Raw genomic sequence first — 20,838 nt, forward strand, 5'->3', positions numbered from 1 at the left:
TCCAAAAAAAGTGGAGTGTTTCTTTAAGATCAAAATGACGCGAAATTACCCATATAACCAGAAGATGGCAGCAGAGGATCACTCATTTGCTGTAGCTGCCATTTCAACTTCCTAGTTTTTTTAAGAGGACTTGCTTTTCGATTTATTATAAAATTACTATAAATTGTAGTACTTTTACTGCACTGAAGTATATAGTACAGCAAGTGCAGAAAGTCATTCAAATAAATAACTAAGCTCAGACACAAACAGCCTGTAAAGGTAAATTATTAAAATACTTATACCATGTACTATAAGAATGAAATAATGCACAAATAAATTTGAAATATTTATGTCATTTATTAACTACATCTTTTAAGCTTTATCTTGAATTTTAAAAGCTATTAAATGGCCTATTTAACCAACACAAACTTGTTACTGCTATAGTTTTGTTACTCTGAATTTAGTCTAAATCACTTAATGCACAGCTGTTTTTTGACATCAGCTTGTCAGATGTTTGTCCGGTTATTACTGTCAGTCATAGTAATGACTCACACATATTTAGCTGATTTACTCTAGTATTTTTTTAAACTCGCGTTTGTCATTCTTGAAACAGTGTACATGGATGTTTGTTCCTCTTCGACAAACAAAACTTTTCTTCGATTGTTAATGGATTATGTAGAGAAAACGAGCCAAGTGCACTCCTATTACGGCACAGTACAGTTGACCAGAAATGACTTGGCTTGTCTAAACAGGGAAGTAATCAGTGCATATGGTCAACTGTATTTAGACACAAGCAAATACATGGTTTGTATTAGGCAATTAATCTTTTTTTATGTTTTTTTTTTTGTTTGTTTGTTTGTTTCCTGAACAGAGGATGTTTTTTTTTTTTTTTTTTTTTTTTGGTTTGGTGCATTAGCAAGCCTGTTTTGATTTTGTGTAGTAATGAACTTTTATTTTTAAGACTTTTGAATTTGTGATCTACAGATATTCAGCAAACATGCCTAAAAAAGCAGGGAAGAAAGGAGGTGGAAGAAATGCCGGGATGACAGAAGAGGAGAGACTTCTGTACTTCCAACAAAAGGCTCAAGCTGAGGAGGAGATCGCTAAGAGAAAAGAGGATATGCTCACACATTTCCTCAAGGTGTGACATACACCTGACAAATAATATATAAAACATATGAGGAGAAGATAATACTTCAGATTTTAAAATTATTTAGATCTAGATTATTTAGTGCTTTTTGTATACAAATCTGTTTAACTTGTCACATTTATTTATTTATGTATTTATTTGCACGGAAAAGTCCAATTTAATTGCCATATATTTGTAATTTTGTTTTAATTTTTAAAAGACAGAATGTTTGAAGAATTTAGCGAAACGTCTCTGTCACTGCAATCAATCAATATTATCTACTAATTGTTAAATATACACTGCCGCGCAAAAGTTTGGGATCAGTACAATTTTTAATTCAAATTAAGTTTTTTATTTTAATATACTTTAAAATATAATTTATTTCTGTGATGCAAAGCTGAGTTTTCATCAGCCATTACTCCAGTCTTCAGTGTCACATGATGCTTCAGAAATCATTCTAATATGCTGATTTATTACTTGTATTATCAATATTGGAAACAGTTGTGCTGCTTAATATTTTTTTGGAACCTGTGATACTTTTTCAGGATTCTTTGATAAATAAAAAGTTCAAAAGAACAGCATAAAAATCAGAACAATTGCACTGACATATGATTTGTTTTTCAGGATAAACTGCAGAAGGAGGAGAGGAACACTACACTGAATCTCCATAAGCTGCGGCAGCAGTGGCGTGCTGTTTTAACGCAGACCAAGACAGCAGAGCTACGCAATGACATGTCAGTGCTCAGCCAGAACTTTGAAAGAGTCCTGGACTACAAAGACAACATCATTCAGGTTATTAAAGACATTTAATGTATTTACAAACTACAAACTATTGTCTAGACCAGGGGTGCCCAATCCTGTTCCTGGAGATCTACTATCCTGCAAAGTTCAGCTCCAACCCTGATCAAACACACCTGAACCAGCTAATTCATCTCTTAGGTAGCACTTGATAATTACAGACAGCTGTGTTGGAGCAGGACTGGAACTAAAGTCTGCAGGTAGGTAGATCTCCAGGAACAGGATTGGGCACCCCTGGTCTAGACTGTCACTTCTAAATTATAGTAAGCTTGTATGTGTACATATTTTATACAGAGTTTGGCGGTTGATCTGTCTGAGAGGGAGCAGCAGTCAGAGCTGTCACGCAGCTCTCATGTGCAGAACGTGGACTATCTGTTACAACTTCATAGGAGTCGGCTGGCAGAGCTAGAGTTGAACTTCAACACCAGGCTAGAAGAACTTGGTTCAGAGTATAATACTGAGAGGTACACACACACACACACACACACACACACACATACACACACACACACACACACACACACATGTTGGGTTTACATGTTTTATGGGGACATTCCATAGGCATAATGGTTTTTATACTGTACAAACCGTACTTTCTATCGCCCTACACCTACCCTACACCTAAACCTAGCCCTCACAGGAGATTGTGCACACTTTTACTTCCTCAAAAAAACTCATTGTGCATGATTTATAAGCCTGTTTCCTCATGGGGACCTGAGAAATGTCCCCACAAGGTCAAAATCTACTGGTATTCCTATCCTTGTGGGGACATTTGGTCCTCACAACGTGATGAATACCAGGTACACACACACACACACACACACACACACACACACACACACACACACATACACACACACACACACACACACACACACACACACACACACACACACACACACACACACACACACACACACGCATGTTGGGTTTACATGTTTTATGGGGACATTCCATAGGCGTAATGGTTTTTATACTGTACAAACCGTACTTTCTATGGCCCTACACCTACCCTACACCTAAACCTAGCCCTCACAGGAGATTGTGCACACTTTTACTTCCTCAAAAAAACTCATTGTGCATGATTTATAAGCCTGTTTCCTCATGGGGACCTGAGAAATGTCCCCACAAGGTCAAAATCTACTGGTATTCCTATCCTTGTGGGGACATTTGGTCCTCACAACGTGATGAATACCAGGTACACACACACACACACACACACACACACACACACACACACACACACACACACACACACACGCATGTTGGGTTTACATGTTTTATGGGGACATTCCATAGGCGTAATGGTTTTTATACTGTACAAACCGTACTTTCTATGGCCCTACACCTACCCTACACCTAAACCTAGCCCTCACAGGAGATTGTGCACACTTTTACTTCCTCAAAAAAACTCATTGTGCATGATTTATAAGTCTGTTTCCTCATGGGGACCTGAGAAATGTCCCCACAAGGTCAAAATCTACTGGTATTCCTATCCTTGTGGGGACATTTGGTCCCCACAACGTGATGAATACCAGGTACACACACACAAACACACACACACACACACACACACACAAAAAAGTTAGTTTGTTTATTAATTTGGCCGATTAGCCAGTTCCTGACAATATCATTCTGGTCATTCCTTTCATGCTGTATCTTTTCAACTCTTTGACTTTAGAAAATGAATATGCTTTGGTTGTAAGGAAACAAATTTATTTAAAGGGGTCATCAGATGCCGATTTTCCGCAAGTTGTTATGATTCTTTAGGGTCTTAATGAGAAGTCTATTACATACTTTGGTTAAAATTTCTCTATGGTAGTGTAAAAAACACTCTTTTTACCTTGTCAAAATCAGCCCTTTTTAGAGCAAGCTATTCTGTTGCATGTTCCTTTAAATGCTAATGAGCTCTGCTCGCCCCGCCCCTCTCTGCTGTGGGACGACAAGCCATAATGTTTACTTTTGCCGCATTTAGCTGCTAAACTTGCTAACTAGCACATTATTAAGAAAGGCCATTTGGAAAGATGCATAAAAAACCCTAATACTCACTTCTGCTGTGGGTGAAGCTGCATCACGAATGATTCGCACGAACATAGACACATATGTAGATTGGGATCGACGCTTTCCTTTCAAAAATGAAAGTAACGTTAATCCTCTGCGTCTTCAGCGGCTCTGATGTTGGAAGTACATGACGACTGCTATGTTTATTATTACATCCAACAACAGAACACCTCAGTCGCTCAATCAGAGACATTTTTGGCTTTCCCTGCACCTGAGTCGACACAATAGCGATCGGAGTCGGACTGTTTCAGCTCGGTGAGGGCGGGTCTAAGGTAATCAACTATGGTGGGAGTAGCCTCTGTTGGTGTGTCGTCACACTGACAAGAAGCTGAGAATGACCTGATTTTAATATTTATATATTATATATTACTTTTAAAGATTAAAAAAAAACACTGTGTGGATTTTTGTATGTGAGTTTTGCATCCGATGACCCCTTTAAAATATACTAGTATACTAGACTTTCAGAAGTATACTCTGGTCAAGCTCAGCCACTTTTCAGGTGTATCTTGATGCAAAGATGACAGCTTGAAGTTAATTTTAATGTTTTACTTGAATTTGCATGTTTTCCAATCATATATTACAATTTTTATTTAAAGCAAGACACACCAACTAACACCATGAAACATCACAGAATTCACAAGATCCATTGCTAGTACTTAGTGATGTTTATGTTGTTGTTTTCCCACCAAAAATAATGTAATGATGCCATTAAAGAAATAGTTCACAATAGAACTTTAGCTGAAAATTTACTCACCTTCAATTTGTTTCTCATTGCAACAAGTTTGGAGAAATTTAGCATTGCATCACTTGCTCACCAATGGATCCTCTGCAGTGAATGGGTGCCGTCAGAATGAGAGTTTAAACAGCTGATAAAAACATCACAATAATCCACAAGTAATCAACACCACTCCAGTCCATCAGTTAACATCAAGTAAAGTGAAAAGCTGCAAGTTTGTAAGAAAAAAATCCATTGGTGAGCAAGTGATATTTTTCCAAATCTGTTTGGATGATATACATCATAAATGGAATTAAATGATCAGTTTTGGGTGAACTATTTCTTTAAGGAAAAAACAGTTACGTACACTTCCGTTCAAAAGTTTGGGATCAGTAAGATTATTAATGGTTTTTAAAGACATTTCTTCTGCTCATCAAGGCTGCATTTATTTGACCAAAAATACAGAAAAAACTGCAATATTGTGAAATATTATTTCAATTTAAAATAACTGTTTTCTATATGAATATATTTTAAAATGTAATTTATTCCTGTGATTTTTCCAGGATTCTTTAACAACAACAAAAAAAAGTCGAAAAGAACAGCATTCTATTTCAAATAGAAATCTTTTGTAACAATATAAACTACCATCTAAAAGTTTGGGGTCAATAAATTTGTATTTTTTCTTTTTGTGAAAGTAATTAACACTTTTATTCACCAAGGATGTGTTAAATTGATATATTGTTAGAAAAGATTTCAATTTGAATAAATGCTGTTCTTTTTAACCTTTTATTCATTAAGATTGATAATTTGATAATAACAGTAATTAATCAGCATATTAGAATGATTTTTGAAGAATCATGTGACATTGAAAGCTGAAGTAATGGCTGATAAAAATTCAGCTTTGCATCACAGAAATAAATTATATTTTTCAATAAATTAATATGGAATGCCATTATTTTAAACTGTAATAATATTTCACAATATTGCAGTTTTTTCTGTATTTTTGGTCAAATAAATGCAGCCTTGATGAGCATAAAAGAAATCTTTAAAAAACATTTATAATTTTTGAGCGACAGTGTATATTATACAATATAATAAAACATACATGGAGAGATGAAAATGCACTGCAAAGAAATTAACCAATTTAGCATCATCTGTTTTATATTTCTTTTATATTTCAGAGAGCAAATTCTTTCACAGCACCAGCAAGAGAGTATGTATTTGGAGAAGGTGATGTTTTCCATGGAAAAGCAGTACGCTGACCTTGACAATGAGGCTAGACGTGACTACGAGAGCACTCGCAATCAAATAAAAAAACAGGTACTGGTGTTAGAATAAGTGTTTTGGTTTGCAAAATCTTAATTATTGCACTAACCTACAGTCAAGCCCGAAATTATCCATACCCCTGTCAAATTTTGACATAAAGTTACTTTTATTCAACCAGCAAGTTTTTTTTTTGACCGGAAATGACACAGGCTTCTCCCAAAAGATAATAAGACGATGTACAAGAGGCATCATTGTGGAAAAAAATATTACTCATCTTTTATTTACATTTGAACAAAAAGTGGCATGTCCAAAATTATTCATACCCATCTCAATAATCAATAGAAAAGCCTTTATTGGCTATTACAGCAATCAAACGCTTCCTATAATTGCTGACCAGCTTTCTGCATGTCTCCACTGGTATTTTCGCCCATTCATCTTTAGCGATGAGCTCCAACTCTTTCAGGTTGGAGGGTCTCCCTGATCTTTAGCTCCCTCCACAGATTCTCAATTGGATTTAAGTCAGGACTCTGACTGGGCCACTGCAAAACGTTTACATTTTTGTCTGCCAACCATTTCTTCACCACTTTTGCTGTGTGTTTTGGGTCGTTGTCGTGCTGAAATGTCCACTGGTGCCCAAGGCCAAGTTTCTCTGCGGAATGCCTGATGTTGTTGTTGAGAATTTTAATGTATTGCTCGTTTTTCATGGTGCCGTTTACTTTGATTAGGTTCCCTGGTCCACCGGCTGAAAAACACCAACAAAACATTAGGTTCCCACCACAATGTTTGACAGTGGGGATGGTGTTCTTAGGGTTGAAGTCTTCTCCTTTTTTACGCCAAATTAAGGCTACATCATTGTGGCCAAACAATTCAACTTTTATTTCATCTGACCATAAAACAGAAGATTTTTCACATTTCGGAACGTCTTGTATTTTTTAATAATACTTTGCACTGTAGCCACTGGAATTTCAAAACATTTAGATATGGTCTTATAGCCCTTTCCTGACTTCTGAGCAGCCACAATGCGCAGCCGCAGGTCCTCAGTGAGCTCCTTTGTCTTAGCCATGACTGTCCACAAACCAACAGCAGAGAGCTTCTGTTTTTCACCTGTTGAGTTGATTAAAACATCTGTTCCCAATGAATCAGGGTAATCAGGATGCTTTAGAACAGCTTGGACTATTTAGAATGGTAGAACTTTGGATTTTCCCATAGACTGTGACAGTTTGCTAAGGGTATGAATAATTTTGGACATGCCACTTTTTGTTCAAATGTAAATAAAAGCTGAGAAATATTTTTTCCACAAAGATGCCTCCTGTTCATCGTCTTATTATCTTTTGGGAGAAGCCTGTGTCATTTCCGGTCAAAAAAAACTTGCTGGTTGAATAAAAGTAACTTTAAGTCAGAATTTGCCTGGGGTATGAATAATTTCGGGCTTGACTGTATGCATGCACTAATTATATATGCAATGCAATGCAAATTTAGATGTGCATGGAAGATGTGTATAGATTATATAAATACAGATTACACAAATGCAGGAATCTGCCAAATCTGCAATATTCAACACACAGTTAAGACACACTCATGGGTTTAATGCAATATAATGATGTTGGTTTTGTTTCTGCAGAACAAAGAGGATAAGCAAACAGTAAAAGATCAGATGGAAGGGGTTCTGGAAATACTGTGGCGGGAACAGCAGCAGGTTTTACACCACTACAACGAGTCCACCAAAGACAGATTTATCGCAACTGAGTCTCTGCAAATCAAGGACAAGCAAAGTGCAAAAGAGATTGACCTGCATAAAAAGCACATTCAGAAATTGCAGGTCAGACAAAACTCTCTGCTAGTGTGGAAGCTAACTACAGTACTTTTTTAGAATTAATTTTTTAATGATTTTATTGCAGTTTAAAATGTGTTCAAACTTTTACAGGAGTCTATCTCTGTTCTGCGCTCTCAGCTGAGCTCTAATCAAACCGGAGAAACAGCTCAGCAGCCTTATTCAGAGCGTGATGCGCTCGCTCAGAAAGTTCAACATTTCAGAGTCCAGCTCATTGAGGCCCAAGCCATTCGGAGAAAGCAGCTCACTAAACTTACCGTCCAAAGCAGTGATGCTACTAAAAAACTGCAGGAGATTGTAGCCATGGTATGTTTGTTACACACACATTTAACATACACACAGTTTATTTACAAAGTATTTCCACCAACAAATGGTTATTTATTTTCCAAACATCAGCTTTGTCCCTTTATGTAGTACCCTGCTGTACAATAGTAAAATAAATAATAATAATTTCAAATAAACATGAAAAAATCAAACAAAATCATGAAGTTGTGTATGAATTATTTTTGTACTGAAATTATAGTACACTACCAGTCAAAAGTTTTTGAACAAGAAGATGTTTAATGTTTTTTAAATAAGTCTCTTCTGCTCACCAAGCAGAATATATTTCTATTTGAATATATTTTAAAATCTAATTTATTCCTGTGATCAAAGCAAAACTTTCAGCATCATTACTCCAGTGTCACATGATCCTACAGAAATCATTCTAATGTGCTGATTTGCTTCTCAAGAAACATTTATTTTTATTTTTATTATTATCAATATTTAAAACAGTTTTTTTATTCTTTGATGAATTGAAAGATCCAAAGATCAGCATTTATCTGAAATAAAGCTTTTGTAACATTATACACTATACCATGCAAAAGCTTGGAGTCAATATACTTTTTTGGGAGGAAAGAAATTATAGAAATTAATACTTTTATTTAGCAAGGATGCTTTAAATTGATACAAAGTGATGATAAAGACATTTATAATGTTACAAAAGATTTCTATTTCAGATAAATTGTGTTTGTCAAATAAAATGTTTTTCTGAACTTTCCGTTAATAAAAGAAATGTGAAAAAAAATCAAGAAAAGTTCTACTCAGCTGTTTTCAACATACTAATAATAATAATAAATGTGTTTTAGCAGCAAATCAAAATATTAGAATGATTTCTGAAGGATCATGTGACTGGAGCAACGATGCTAAAAATTCAGATTTGAAATCACATGAATAAATTACATATTAAAATACACAAAAATATAAAACAGTTATTTTAAATAGTAAAAATATTTCAAAATGTTACTGTATTTTGGATAAATGCAGACTTGGTGCGCAGAAGAGAATTCTTTAAAAAACATTAAAAATCTTACTGTTCAAAATCTTTTGACTGGTAGTGTATATTAGATTAATCATACTGTAATATAGTATACATTCATTTTCCAATATAATATAATATAATATGCCAAATTACTGCACCTGCTTCGGCCATGTTACGGCAGCAAACTTCCTGACTATTACGCCGGAATGGAAGTGTAGTTCCTAATCTTATCGGCCTAGAAAATCGCATCTTTAAATTTTCCGCTGGTATTAGTACATGATATAACTACAGAAGAGTCGAGTTTTAAATGGGACAAATACCGAAACTCGTTGGTCATTTTTGAACGCGATGCTATTGGTCTCATAGGATTCAATGATCTATGCTAAGCTATGCTAATAGTGATATCGCCAGAACAGGAGAATGGCTGAATGGATTTCAAAAAGGTAAAACTCAACTTATTAACTCGGGGGAGTTGGAGAATTTTTTCCCAAAAAAGTGGAGTGTTCCTTTAAGCAAAAATACTTTTCTACCAAAAAAAAAAAAAAAATTGTCCCTCTTTCATAGGGGGAAAGGTTGATTCGTCTCTCTGAGATGTGTTCTAAGCTGGAGACAGAGTACGAGAAGGTTCTGCCCTTCTATACATCCTCACTGAGTGAAGAGGAGCTGAATCAGGACAGAGCCAACACTTTGGAGCCTCCGACTGAGAAACTCGCTCAGGTAATGAGCATAGAGCTTAAGCTTATTCAAATCAAACTTGCATTCAGATCTGCCTCCATTCTGGTATACAGTGGCTTTGAATGAATTTCAGATAGATGAAAAAAAAAAAATTCTCAATGCATATCCATTTTCACTCAGAAATATATCACATTCATTACTTTAATTTGATGTGTAGCATTAACTGACTTGTCCTATGCTCTGTCCTCAGCTAATGGATGACTATTTGTCTCTTGGGAAGTTCTGGCAACGGTACAACAAGGTTCAGCTTGACCACTTGTGTCTGAAGCGAGAGAAAACACTTCTATTACAGGAGAACGAACGACTAAGGCTCTATCTGAAGCAGTACCTGGATGAAGTTTCGGTCTCTGATGAGAGTTTCCGGCAGCAGAAGCTTCTGGTGGTGTTGTCTCCTACTCTACAGGACGCCGCTGCCACTGAGAGACGCGATCAGAAGCGTTATGTGGTCCAAGAAGCAGCAAATGTTGTGCAGAAACAGTTTTAGGGAATAAAACTGAAATGTGTAATGCAGAAGTGTTTCTGACAGCAATTAAAAGCTTTTTCTGTCTAGCATTCAGTCAGTCAGTTTGTCTGTTTAATGCAATGATCTCAGCACACTTTATACTAAATGTATGATTTTAGCAAATACTTTCTTTACAGCTTTATCTTACAACTATCTACCTCATTTTCCAATGCGGAAGCAAGCTGTTTTGGGGTAATGTGTGAGACTTCCGGCTCATAAGAACTAACGAGAAGAATAACGAACGGTAAAACTGTTTGCACTACAAACCAGTGTGTTCATAATTAATATAATACTTTAAAATACTATGGTAAGACACACCAGTTTGCAATATCAAGCATCAAAATGGGCTGTTTTGTACAAACAGCTCGAAAAAAGCACAATAGTATGGATTTAGTGTCCTTTCATTGCCTCAAGATGGCGCCAAATCATTGAAGATGCCAAATATGCCATACGTTCCCTCTATACAGTACATCAGGAAGAGATTGATGCATTACATTCTGCAAGGTGAAGTTCATTCAGTTGAAAATAGTAATTTTTCATTATTAGAAGACATTTTGCCGCTCATCGTCTAATATGCGAGGCTATAAATACATGAGCTCCATCACTCAAAGATGCATGACTAGATGACTGAAAACCTTCAGATGTTAATGTATGCTGTTTTTAATGTTGTACTGCAGTATGTAATCTAGTATGAAGACAGGATAACAAATAACTCGCTGTGATAAATGAAAATCGAATGTAAATAAAAAACATTGCGATTTGATTTAAGGCAATATGAATTATTGATATTTTGGCTTTATCTCGAAATATCTTAAGTACTTCGTAATTTAGCCAATTTGGATTTATTCATAATTAATGCCAATGTTGCATTAAAATGTTAGAGGGTTTGCACTTACTTCACTTATAGTTAGGGTTGCCACCCGTCCCTTAAAATACGGAATCGTCCTGTATTTGAGAATGAAATTGCGCGTCCCGTTTTGAATCAATACGGGACGGGTTTTGTCCCGTATTTTTTATAATTTTTTTTAAAAGCAGCGTCTCATGCAAATAATCACTGCGATAAAGCCAGCCGTGGTTCAGAAAAACACGGTCAAGCCAGCCGCGATTGATTTTAAGTGTGCGCGCATATTACAGTGATTACGGTAGTTTCAGAAACAACAAAGAGAGAACGCGCTTAGCCTGGGTGTCCCCATACTGCCTTGCGCAGCGCGATTTTATTCACGCTTCTAGTCAGTCTGGAAACCATGGACCTAATTTTCACCTAAGATAGGGAACCAATCACAGAACGGGGAGGGAGCAGCAAGACGATGACGCCTTCTATGCGACTCACCGAAGGATCCAGCATGGCAGCAGACGCAAAGTTATCTTTCGTGTCTGTCACTGGACGCGAGCGGCGCGACCCGACGCGACAAATGACATTAGAACGCAAGTTTATTTTGAAAAAAGAGCAACTTTTGGCGTTCGCTCTACATACGTCATCCGGTATAATTGAAACGATTGGCTATGAGCTACGCACAGCGCATTTGATAGACATTCGTATCGCCCAATAAACGGCTCTGGGCATTCGTAAACCACGCCTCAAATACGAGAAAATGAACATGTGGTTCCCAGACCACGAATCATGACGAAGTCATAACGTGGTCTGGTGATAGCCAGGCTAGAACGCGCTTGCAGAGCGCTTTTCATTTAGACGCCCAGGACTGAGAGATAATACTACAAAGTGCTCGTGAATTTTTACTTATTTATTTGCATTTCTGCTTTAATATCCGTTTTATTTATTGGTGTACTTGACGGTTCTTTTCTGAGAAATGGGACATTATTAGACTTTAGAGTCTAATAAGTAGAAAAAACAAAACAATGATCAGTTCTTATTCAGGACGGCCCATATTATATGCAAAACTCATATGAAACCTTTTTACTGCAGCATTTTTGAGATATGGGACATTATTACATTTTAACGGGGTAACGTTATATAGACCCCATTTCTAAAAAGTAGAAAAAAACAATGATCAGTTCTTATTCAGGACGTCCCATATTATATGCACAACTCATATGAACCCACACAACCCCCCCCCCCCCCCCCCGAATGCGTCCCTTATTTTTGGGTATTAAAAGTGGTAACCCTACTTATAGTCAGCTGCAAATATGGCTTGACCCCAAAAAAAATTCTAACAAAAGGTTTCTCAGTGGTTTACAGTAGTATCAGATGTACTTAAAAACATACTAAATGTTTACCAAAGTTTGACTCCAAGAAAGGCTCCGTTTTCAAAATGGCGGCCATCAGGTCCTTAAAATGACCATTCTTTTGTATTCCTCCTAGACCAGGAATACTGGTGCCTGATACATGTTTTGCCAATGTGTTGCATTTATTTCAGTAATTCAACTCAAATTGCGAAACTCTGGCTCACATTTAATAAAAACCAACCAATCCACTATCTCAACAAATTAGAATATGGTGACATGCCAATCAGCTTATTAACTCAACTCCTGAGCCTTCAAAATGGTCTCTCAATTTGGTTCACTAGGCTACACAATCATGGGGAAGACTGTTGATCTGACAGTTGCCCAGAAGACCATCAGTGACACCCTTCACCAAGAGGGTAAGCCACAAACATTCATTGCCATGTCAGTGTAATTTAGACAAGTCCAAGATTCTTGCCCTGGAAATCCTGGTTCAATTTGGCCTACTACAAATGCCTTCTTTCCTTGCAGTTTTTTTGCATTCTTCATCATTTGTTAAAAAGTTTGGCAGTGTATAGGACTCCAAATGTTTTTCTAAGTCAGACGAATTAGTACAGCACAAAAAAATTGACAATAACTGACCATTTCCAGCAACAATAATCAGCTAAATTTGTGAGTTTCATTCAATTCAGTGGCATTGTTTACGTTCAGTGACGCCAGTATTCCCAACTGATGACGTGTTGTGAAAACACTCTATAGGACAGTTTTTAATGGCCGAAGACAATGCTTAAAGATGTGCTGTCTCTTTAAGATCTTCTGACCTATTTGCCTTTGCCCTTTAACCCTTCTTTTGCACTGTTCCTGCACATAGAAAGTCAGAATGATGTCTGGAGACGCAGTATGCAAGTAAAGAATTATCTTGATTGAATTTTGCCAGCAAGGCCATTCACCTGCAAGACGTGTAGACTTACTGATGCTTATCTTAATCGTTTTAATCCGTTTATCCAAAGTGGATTGCATTGCATTCAAAGTAAACATTTTTATCAGTGAGAATGATGTGTGTGGTATTCACTTTTGCGATCTTAGAGATACAGCAGTTATACAATAAAAGCAATTCATCTTTAACTCTAGTTAATTTTTAGTCAAAGAATAAAGACAAAACTCACTGGGATAACAAGTTGCATTTCAGATTTAGTCCCACAGATGTTTTAGCTTATAAACGTGACTACATGCACCAATTTTATACTTAAATGTGCGAGCCATATTCCAAAAACAGGGTTTTTTTTAGCTTCTGCCACGGCATTTGCTGGCCTTAACAACCTTTGTAAATATTATCAGGTTGATTTTTCTTTGCCTTTAAACAACTTGTCTCTCATATTCTTTGTAATCTAAGATTCTTGTAGTTTAATTGCAACTGGCTCAATTACGGTTGACGTCATAAGTTTACAGAATCTTCAAAATGTTCATTATTTTACCAACATAAGAGGGATCATACAAAATGCATGTTGTTTTTTATTTAATACTGACCTGAACAAGATAATTTACATAAATGACATTTACATAATAGTCTGCCAGGAAAAATATTTGTTGAATTTATAAAAATGACCCTGTTCAAAAGTTTACATACACTTGATTCTTAATACTGTGTTGTTACCTGAATGATCCACAGATTTTTTTTTTATGTAGTGATAGTTATTCATGAGTCCCTTGTTTGTCCAGAACAGTTAAACTGCCTGCTGTTCTTCAGAAAAATCCTTCAGGTCCCACAAATACTTTAGTTTTTCAGCATTTTTCTGTATTTGAACCCTTTCCAACAATGACTGTATGATTTTGAGATCCATCTTTTCACACTGAGGACAACTGAGGGACTCATATGCAACTATTACAGAAGGTTCAAACACTCATTTATGCTCCAGAATGATAAATGCTGCATTTAGAGCCAGGGGTGTAAACTTTTGAACAGAATGAAGATGTGTAAATTTGTCTTATTTTGCCTAAATATCATATTTTTTTCATTTAGTACTGCTATTCAAAAGCTACATTAGATACTTTCATGTTTCCCAGAAGACAAAATAAGTTAATTTTACCCTGATCTTCAAATTCAAAAAGTTTCAAAAGGCTTTTAATGCATAGTTTTTCCTTCTGGTGCATCAGTGAGTGTTTGAACCTTCTGTAATAGTTCCATATGAGTCCCTCAGTTGTCCTCAGTGTGAAAAGATGAATCTCAAAATCATAGTCATTATTGGAAATGGTTCAAATACACAAAAATGTTGAAAAACTAAAGAATTTGTGGGACCTGAAGGACTTTCCTGAAGAACATCAGACAGTTTAACTGTTCAGGACAAACCAGGTACTTATGAACAACTATCACTAAACAAACAAAAAACACAGCTGTGGATAAGGTAACAACACAGTATTAAGAATCAATGAATAAATTACCAAAAAAAAAAATCCCTGCTTCCTCTCCATTTTTGGTATACCTCCCATTGTGGCTCTAGTAGCTCTAGACAAAAGCATCTGTTCAATGACTTAAATGTAAACGTAAGAGTTCTAACTTAAAGTTTTAATGATTCAGTGTCCTCAAACAAGTCACAAAAAAATAGAAAGCACCAAACAAAGCATTTTTCATTTAAATAGTTTATTCTTTTTTGGCTTTGATCTTATTTCTTCTTGCTTTTCTTGTCTTTGTTCTTCTTCTTGCCTTGAGGTTGTGCATGTGCTTTGTTGTAGAGGTAGAGACCCACTAAACCCAGTAAAGTGGGAACCAGCGCCAAACACAAAAGAGGCAAGACGTCATTAACTATCTTCTGCCACGGCGTTTGCTGGGACAGAGAAATCACCTCCACCTCAAACTCAAGTGTGCTGTCCGCTGTGAGGAAAGAGAGACGAAGAGAAGAAGAATAGATTAATAATCACATGGAATGTCATTTAAAAGGGATAGTCCACCCAAAAATGACATTTCTGTCATTATTTACTCTCATGATGTTCAGAACCTGTAGGAATTTATCTTCTGTGGAACATAAAAAAAGGTAAAACATTTTTTGACAGATAATGTACTCACCCCTTGTCATCCAAGATGTTTATGTCTTTCTTTCTTCAGTCGTAAAGAAATTATGTTTTCTGAGGAAAACAGTTCAGAATTTTCTCCATATAGTGGACTTCTATGGTGCCCCAAGTTTGAACTTCCAAAATGCAGTTTAAATGTGGCTTCAAATGATCCCAAATGCGGTTGTAACAATCCCAGCCAAAGAAGAAGGGTCTTATCTAGCGAAACGATCTGTTATTTTATTTTTTTATTTCAATTTATATACTTTTTTAACCCCAAACGCTCGTCTTGTCTTGCTCTGCTTTAACTCAAGTTCTTATTTTTTGGTTAAAGGAGTAGTTCACTTTCATAACAAAAATGTACAGATAATGTACTCGCCCCCTTGTCATCCAAGATGTTCATGTCTTTCTTTCTTCAGTCGTAAAGAAATTATGTTTTTTGAGGAAAACATTTCAGGATTTCTCTCCATATAATGGACTTCTATGGTGCCCCCGAGTTTGAACTTCCAAAATGAAATGAAAATGAACTTCAAAGGGCTCTAAATGATCCCAGCTGAGGAAGAAGGGTCTTATCTAGTGAAACTGATGGTTATTTTCTAAAAACATGTACAATTTATATACTTTTTATTCTCTACACAGAGTACACACAGAGCTAGACAAGACATGCATTTCTAATTTTTTTTTGGAAAGTAACCGTTTTGCTAGATAACACCCTTCTTTCCTCGGCTGTGATCATTTAGAGCTATTTGAAGCTCCATTTTGGAAGTTCAAACTCGAGGGCACCATAGAAGTCCATTATATGGAGAGAAATCCTGAAATGTTTTCCTCAAAAAACATAATTTCCTTACGACTGAAGAAAGAAAGACATGAACATCTTGGATGACAAGGGGGTGAGTACATTATCTGTTAATTTTTGTTCTGAAAGTGAACTACTCCTTAAAGAGTGTTTGATCTCTTTTCTTAAGTGCATGTTCACTTTGCAAACACTTGGGTCGGTACTTTTGCAGCGATGTAGGGTGATTTTATAGTTGAGGAAGAAAATAAGATGGGAGTTTTTCGACATACCCTAACTGTCTTGAACAGAAAAAAACAGAGTTCAGGCAGAGCAAGACAAGACGAGCGTTTGAGGTTAAAAAATTATATAAATTGTAATTTAAAAAGAAAATAACAGATCGTTTCACTAGATAGGACCCCTAGGCTGGGATAGTTTACAACCACATTTGGGATCATTTTAAACTCAGGGGCACCATAGAAGTACACTATATGAAAAAAAAAAATCCTGAACTGTTTTCCTCAAAAAACATAATTTCTTCACGACCGAAGAAAGAAAGACATGAGGGGTGAGTACATTATCTGTAAATTTTTGTTCTGGAAGTGAACTTCTCCTTTTTGATTCAGTTTTGATAAACAGTTTCGATTCTCATTGACTTCCACAAAAATGGAACTCAGTAAAAACCAACATTCTTCAAAATATCTTCTTTTGTGTTTCACAGAAGATAGAAAATCATACAGTAAACAAATACATCATTTTCATTTTTGGGTGAAATTTTTCCATCAATCATCCAAAAAAGTACCATTATTACCAGCTTTACTAGTTTTAAAGCCATTTTAAATGTGTAGCCATGGTACCTGGAATGGTTGGAGGGTATCCTCTCTTTCCATAAGCTAGATGAGCTGGAATTGTGGCCTTGATTTTTTGTCTGTGCAAACACATAAAAAACAGAAAAGACCTACTTTAAAGTGGGTGATTCAGACCTTTTACTTGAAGTTGTCCTGAACACATTATTTAATCACTGTACTTTTACTGTCTCTGCCTACATGCATAGCCATAATTGTATATTCTCAAGTGAAATGCAGGCCTTGTCTTCGACTTACCCTTCACACACTCCGACCAGGGCTTGCTCTAGGCCTGCCAAGCAAAATAACATGTTTTAAAGATATGTGCAATTGTGGAAACCGCACATCATTTCTGTTTATTTCCATAGTTTTACTACAGAAAACATGAGCTTAGTTATTAGAACCTTCTTTCTCAAAAGTAAAATTGCATTATATCTACTCTAAACTAAACAAATCTCTAGTCAGCTGTGTTTCTGTTCTTATGAACATAATGTCATTTGTGTTTGAGACTCATACCTGTGATGACAGACCTCTTGCCCAACTCTACGACCAGAGGCTCACGAGACAGAGAGGTGTCAATCACCTTGCCATCCATTAATCGACCCTGCGCAGGACAAGAGAAATAGTGTTGCAGGTTAGTTGCATCCATTTTTATGTAGATGCAGAAAATTATTTGTTGTAAATGCCTGTACAACCAGACTTAATAAAAAGATGGCAGCCACCCAGGTGACTGCCAGGCTGCTGGAATTGTAGATTCACTTGTAAAAGGTTTGGAAAGACTACTGTAATACAAAGACAAAATGTATGAAGAAGGCATATTTTAATAATCGGGTTGGGCATGTGTTTTACATGCTGAAATATTAAAACATTTTAATTGCAATTTCTGATGGCCAAAACAATGGTTTAATATATTTGTATGTGATAATCACTGGCTAATTTATTTGATACAAAGTACAGCAAAAACAGTAACATTTTGAAATATTTCAATTTAAATTGCTATTTAAAATAACTGTTTGAGTATATTTTAAAATGTAATTTATTCCTATGATTTCAAAGCTAAATTTTAAGCATTATTACTCCAGTCACATGATCCTTCGGAAATCATTCTAATATTCGGATTTGCTGCACAAAAATCATTTTTAATTATTATTATTATGTTAAAAACAGCTGTGTGGAATTTTCAGGTTTCTTTGAATAGAAAGTTCAGAAGAACAGCAATTATCTAAAATATAAATCTTTTGTAACATTATAAATGTCTTTATCATCACTTTTGATCAATTTAAACCATCATTGCTAAATTAAAGTATTAATTTATGTAATTTCTTCTACTTTTAATTAATAGAATCTTTCTATTATTAAATTACTCATCTGTTTTAAATATTGATGCTAATAATAATAATAGGACAATGATTGGAATGATTTATGAAGCATCATGTGACACTGAAGAGACTGGAGTAATAATGGTGAAAATTCTGCTTAAAATCACAGGAATAAATTGCATTTTAAAATAGAAAGCAGTTATTTTATATAGTAAAAATATTTAAATCTTACTGTTCAAAAACTTTTGACTAGTATATATATGAAATATACTTATACCTGTTTATATAGTGTACTTTTAAAGATTTAATAATATTGTTTTTTTAATTGTCTGTTTCAAAGATAGCTATTCTATAATGTTCTTTTATTTTAAAGTTTTCAGTAAGTATTGTGTTTTATCATTTAATGGTGAAAATTCAGCTTTAAAATCACGGGAATAAATTGCATTTTAAAATATATTCAAATAGAAAGCAGTTATTTTATATAGTAAAAATATTTCAATCTTTTAAAAATTTTTAAAAACTTTTGACTAGTAGTATGTGTCTACATATATATATATATATATATATATATATATATATATATATATATATATATATATATGAAATAAACTTATACCTGTGTATATATAGTGTACTTTTAAAAATTTAATAATATTGTTTTTTTAATTGTCTGTTTCAAAGTTAGCTGTTCTATAATGTTCTTTTATTTTAAAGTTTTCAGTAAGTGTTGTGTTTTATCATTTTATTATTTTTATAAAATTATTATTCATTTTAATTTAATAGTTTTAATTTATTTCATTTTACGTTGCCAAATGGCTTAAAAAGTTTATGATTTGTTACAAACATACATGTGCATATATATATGCACATTTATTCTAGTTTCAAGAGGCACAAGTTGTCAAAAATTCTAATCATGTTAAATTATTTTGTATTAAATTAATTTACTTGAATTGAATTAATTTAATTTAATTAAAAATCTTATTTTATCATTTAATTTTTTATTTAAAAAATGTAACAAAAGATTACATTTAAACGTTCATAACAAATATCTTTGTTATAAACGTTTTGTTACAAAATAAATCCACATATAGTTCCAAGATGTTCAAGTTGTCACAAAATGCAATTGTGTGTTTAATTAATTGTTTATTAATTCTCAGTTTTTCTTTCTTTTTTTGTAGCAAAGACTTTGATGTAGTGACTTAATCTAAGAATTACAAACGGTTACAGAAAAAAACCTTGGTCTCCCCTTATATGTTCCCTATAGCGCGGGAGCGCGCACACGCCTCTCTCGAGCATTTCCTCGAGTCCGAATCACCGCTCGCCTTGACTCAAATGCTGACGTGTTGCTCCGCCTCCTCCACAACATTTGGTTTCGCTTAAAACTAAAATACTATTACCAATAACTGCATTTTGAAACAGGAAGTAACTTCTATTCTGTAGGAACTTAAGAGAAACGTGTTCATCGTGTTTATCTTTCACATGTACTGCATTACAACTCTATTTTCTGTCAGATATGGCGAGTCCAGATCTTGAGTGTGCCACATCACTGAACGGATTTCATGTGCAAATAACCCCCCAAGAGCCAATTTCGCCCCAGGGATTTCATTGGGAGGTGCCTCGTTTTACTACATAATAGGCTGTAAAGGCGCAACGCGTTGTATTTATTACCGTGTAATGGATTTGAAGCGTGTCTCCCATCTCTGATGTAATCGTGCATGTCTCTGGCTTCACCTGAAATGGTCAAAATCATAATATTAAGAAATATTAAAGAGTGGACGTATTGCAAAAGAAATGAAATCGACTGTGCTAAAAGGAAAAGATGCAATATTGTGCTTATTCATGTTTGCATTGAGACGTGAATGTAACGTTACGTTTGTCATTAAAGCACGTAACGTTATGCATACGTGGACTCTCATAGTAATAGTCACTCTAGTCATTCATTAAAAAAACTTGACCCAACTTACCAATGTCTCCACAACCAACTGTTCGATCGATTCCTTGCTATCTCCGTCCTCAGCTGCAACAAATGCAAATGCCACGAGCAAAACCAATGCGACCCCTGTCCGAATTTGCATCGTGTCTCACGTTATGAAAAAATCAGCACCAACAGTAAGCACAAAAAGGATAAAAGCTACTCTAAATGGCTCACTTCCGTCGCCAGAGTCGCCCCACTGCAGCCTTGCAGCGCTGAGGGAGCCAATAAATACTCGAGCGGATGATCGGACACAAGAAGTCAGCGAAGGCGAGATGCCAGTTAAAGCTGATGTGTTATTATAGTGAAGAGATAACGGCGAGGTTAGAAGACCCGCGAGCACTGGACCAATACCTGAGTCACTGGAATCCCCGCCTCAAAATCCGCC

The 20,838-nt window shown here is 35.4% G+C and overlaps 2 protein-coding genes across 3 annotated transcripts; one reads left to right on the forward strand and one right to left on the reverse strand.

Moving 5' to 3' along the window:
* The first annotated feature begins 976 nt into the window (after positions 1-976).
* drc2 (dynein regulatory complex subunit 2) lies at positions 977-10,315 on the forward strand. Its single transcript, XM_073851165.1, has 8 exons — positions 977-1,120; positions 1,733-1,900; positions 2,201-2,370; positions 5,864-6,002; positions 7,570-7,767; positions 7,873-8,085; positions 9,644-9,796; positions 10,005-10,315. The coding sequence occupies exons 1-8, from the start codon at positions 977-979 to the stop codon at positions 10,296-10,298; spliced, it is 1,479 nt and encodes a 492-aa protein (XP_073707266.1). The 3' UTR covers positions 10,299-10,315.
* A 4,803-nt stretch (positions 10,316-15,118) lies between these two features.
* On the reverse strand, positions 15,119-20,838 carry fkbp11 (FKBP prolyl isomerase 11). Of its 2 annotated transcripts, XM_073852177.1 has the most exons (6): positions 20,443-20,838; positions 20,147-20,209; positions 17,676-17,763; positions 17,418-17,451; positions 17,172-17,242; positions 15,119-15,366 (listed from the first exon to the last, which is right to left on the reverse strand). In XM_073852177.1, exons 1-6 carry the CDS (start codon positions 20,551-20,553, stop codon positions 15,158-15,160), a joined length of 576 nt encoding a protein of 191 aa, XP_073708278.1. In that variant the 5' UTR covers positions 20,554-20,838; the 3' UTR covers positions 15,119-15,157. The 2 variants fall into 2 exon arrangements, with proteins under 2 accessions (XP_073708278.1, XP_073708279.1); XM_073852178.1 differs by lacking the exons at positions 17,418-17,451; positions 17,676-17,763; positions 20,147-20,209; positions 20,443-20,838 and having other exon boundaries at positions 17,172-17,256.

This window comes from Garra rufa, chromosome 12 (genome assembly GCF_049309525.1).
Source record: "Garra rufa chromosome 12, GarRuf1.0, whole genome shotgun sequence".
In the NCBI taxonomy this organism is placed as follows: domain Eukaryota; kingdom Metazoa; phylum Chordata; class Actinopteri; order Cypriniformes; family Cyprinidae; genus Garra; species Garra rufa.

Bases quoted from the DNA above. Each gene is read 5' to 3' on its own strand.
- drc2 (XM_073851165.1), top strand. From the start codon at position 977: ATGCCTAAAAAAGCAGGGAAGAAAGGAGGTGGAAGAAATGCCGGGATG. The intron at 1,121-1,732 runs GTGTGACATACA...TTTGTTTTTCAG, and splicing joins TGCTCACACATTTCCTCAAG to GATAAACTGCAGAAGGAGGA. The intron at 6,003-7,569 runs GTACTGGTGTTA...TTGTTTCTGCAG, and splicing joins GCAATCAAATAAAAAAACAG to AACAAAGAGGATAAGCAAAC.
- fkbp11 (XM_073852177.1), bottom strand. From the start codon at position 20,553: ATGCAAATTCGGACAGGGGTCGCATTGGTTTTGCTCGTGGCATTTGCA. The intron at 17,764-20,146 runs GTAATAAATACA...TGTCCTGCGCAG, and splicing joins CGCTTCAAATCCATTACACG to GGTCGATTAATGGATGGCAA. The intron at 17,243-17,417 runs GTAAGTCGAAGA...GTGTTTGCACAG, and splicing joins CTGGTCGGAGTGTGTGAAGG to ACAAAAAATCAAGGCCACAA.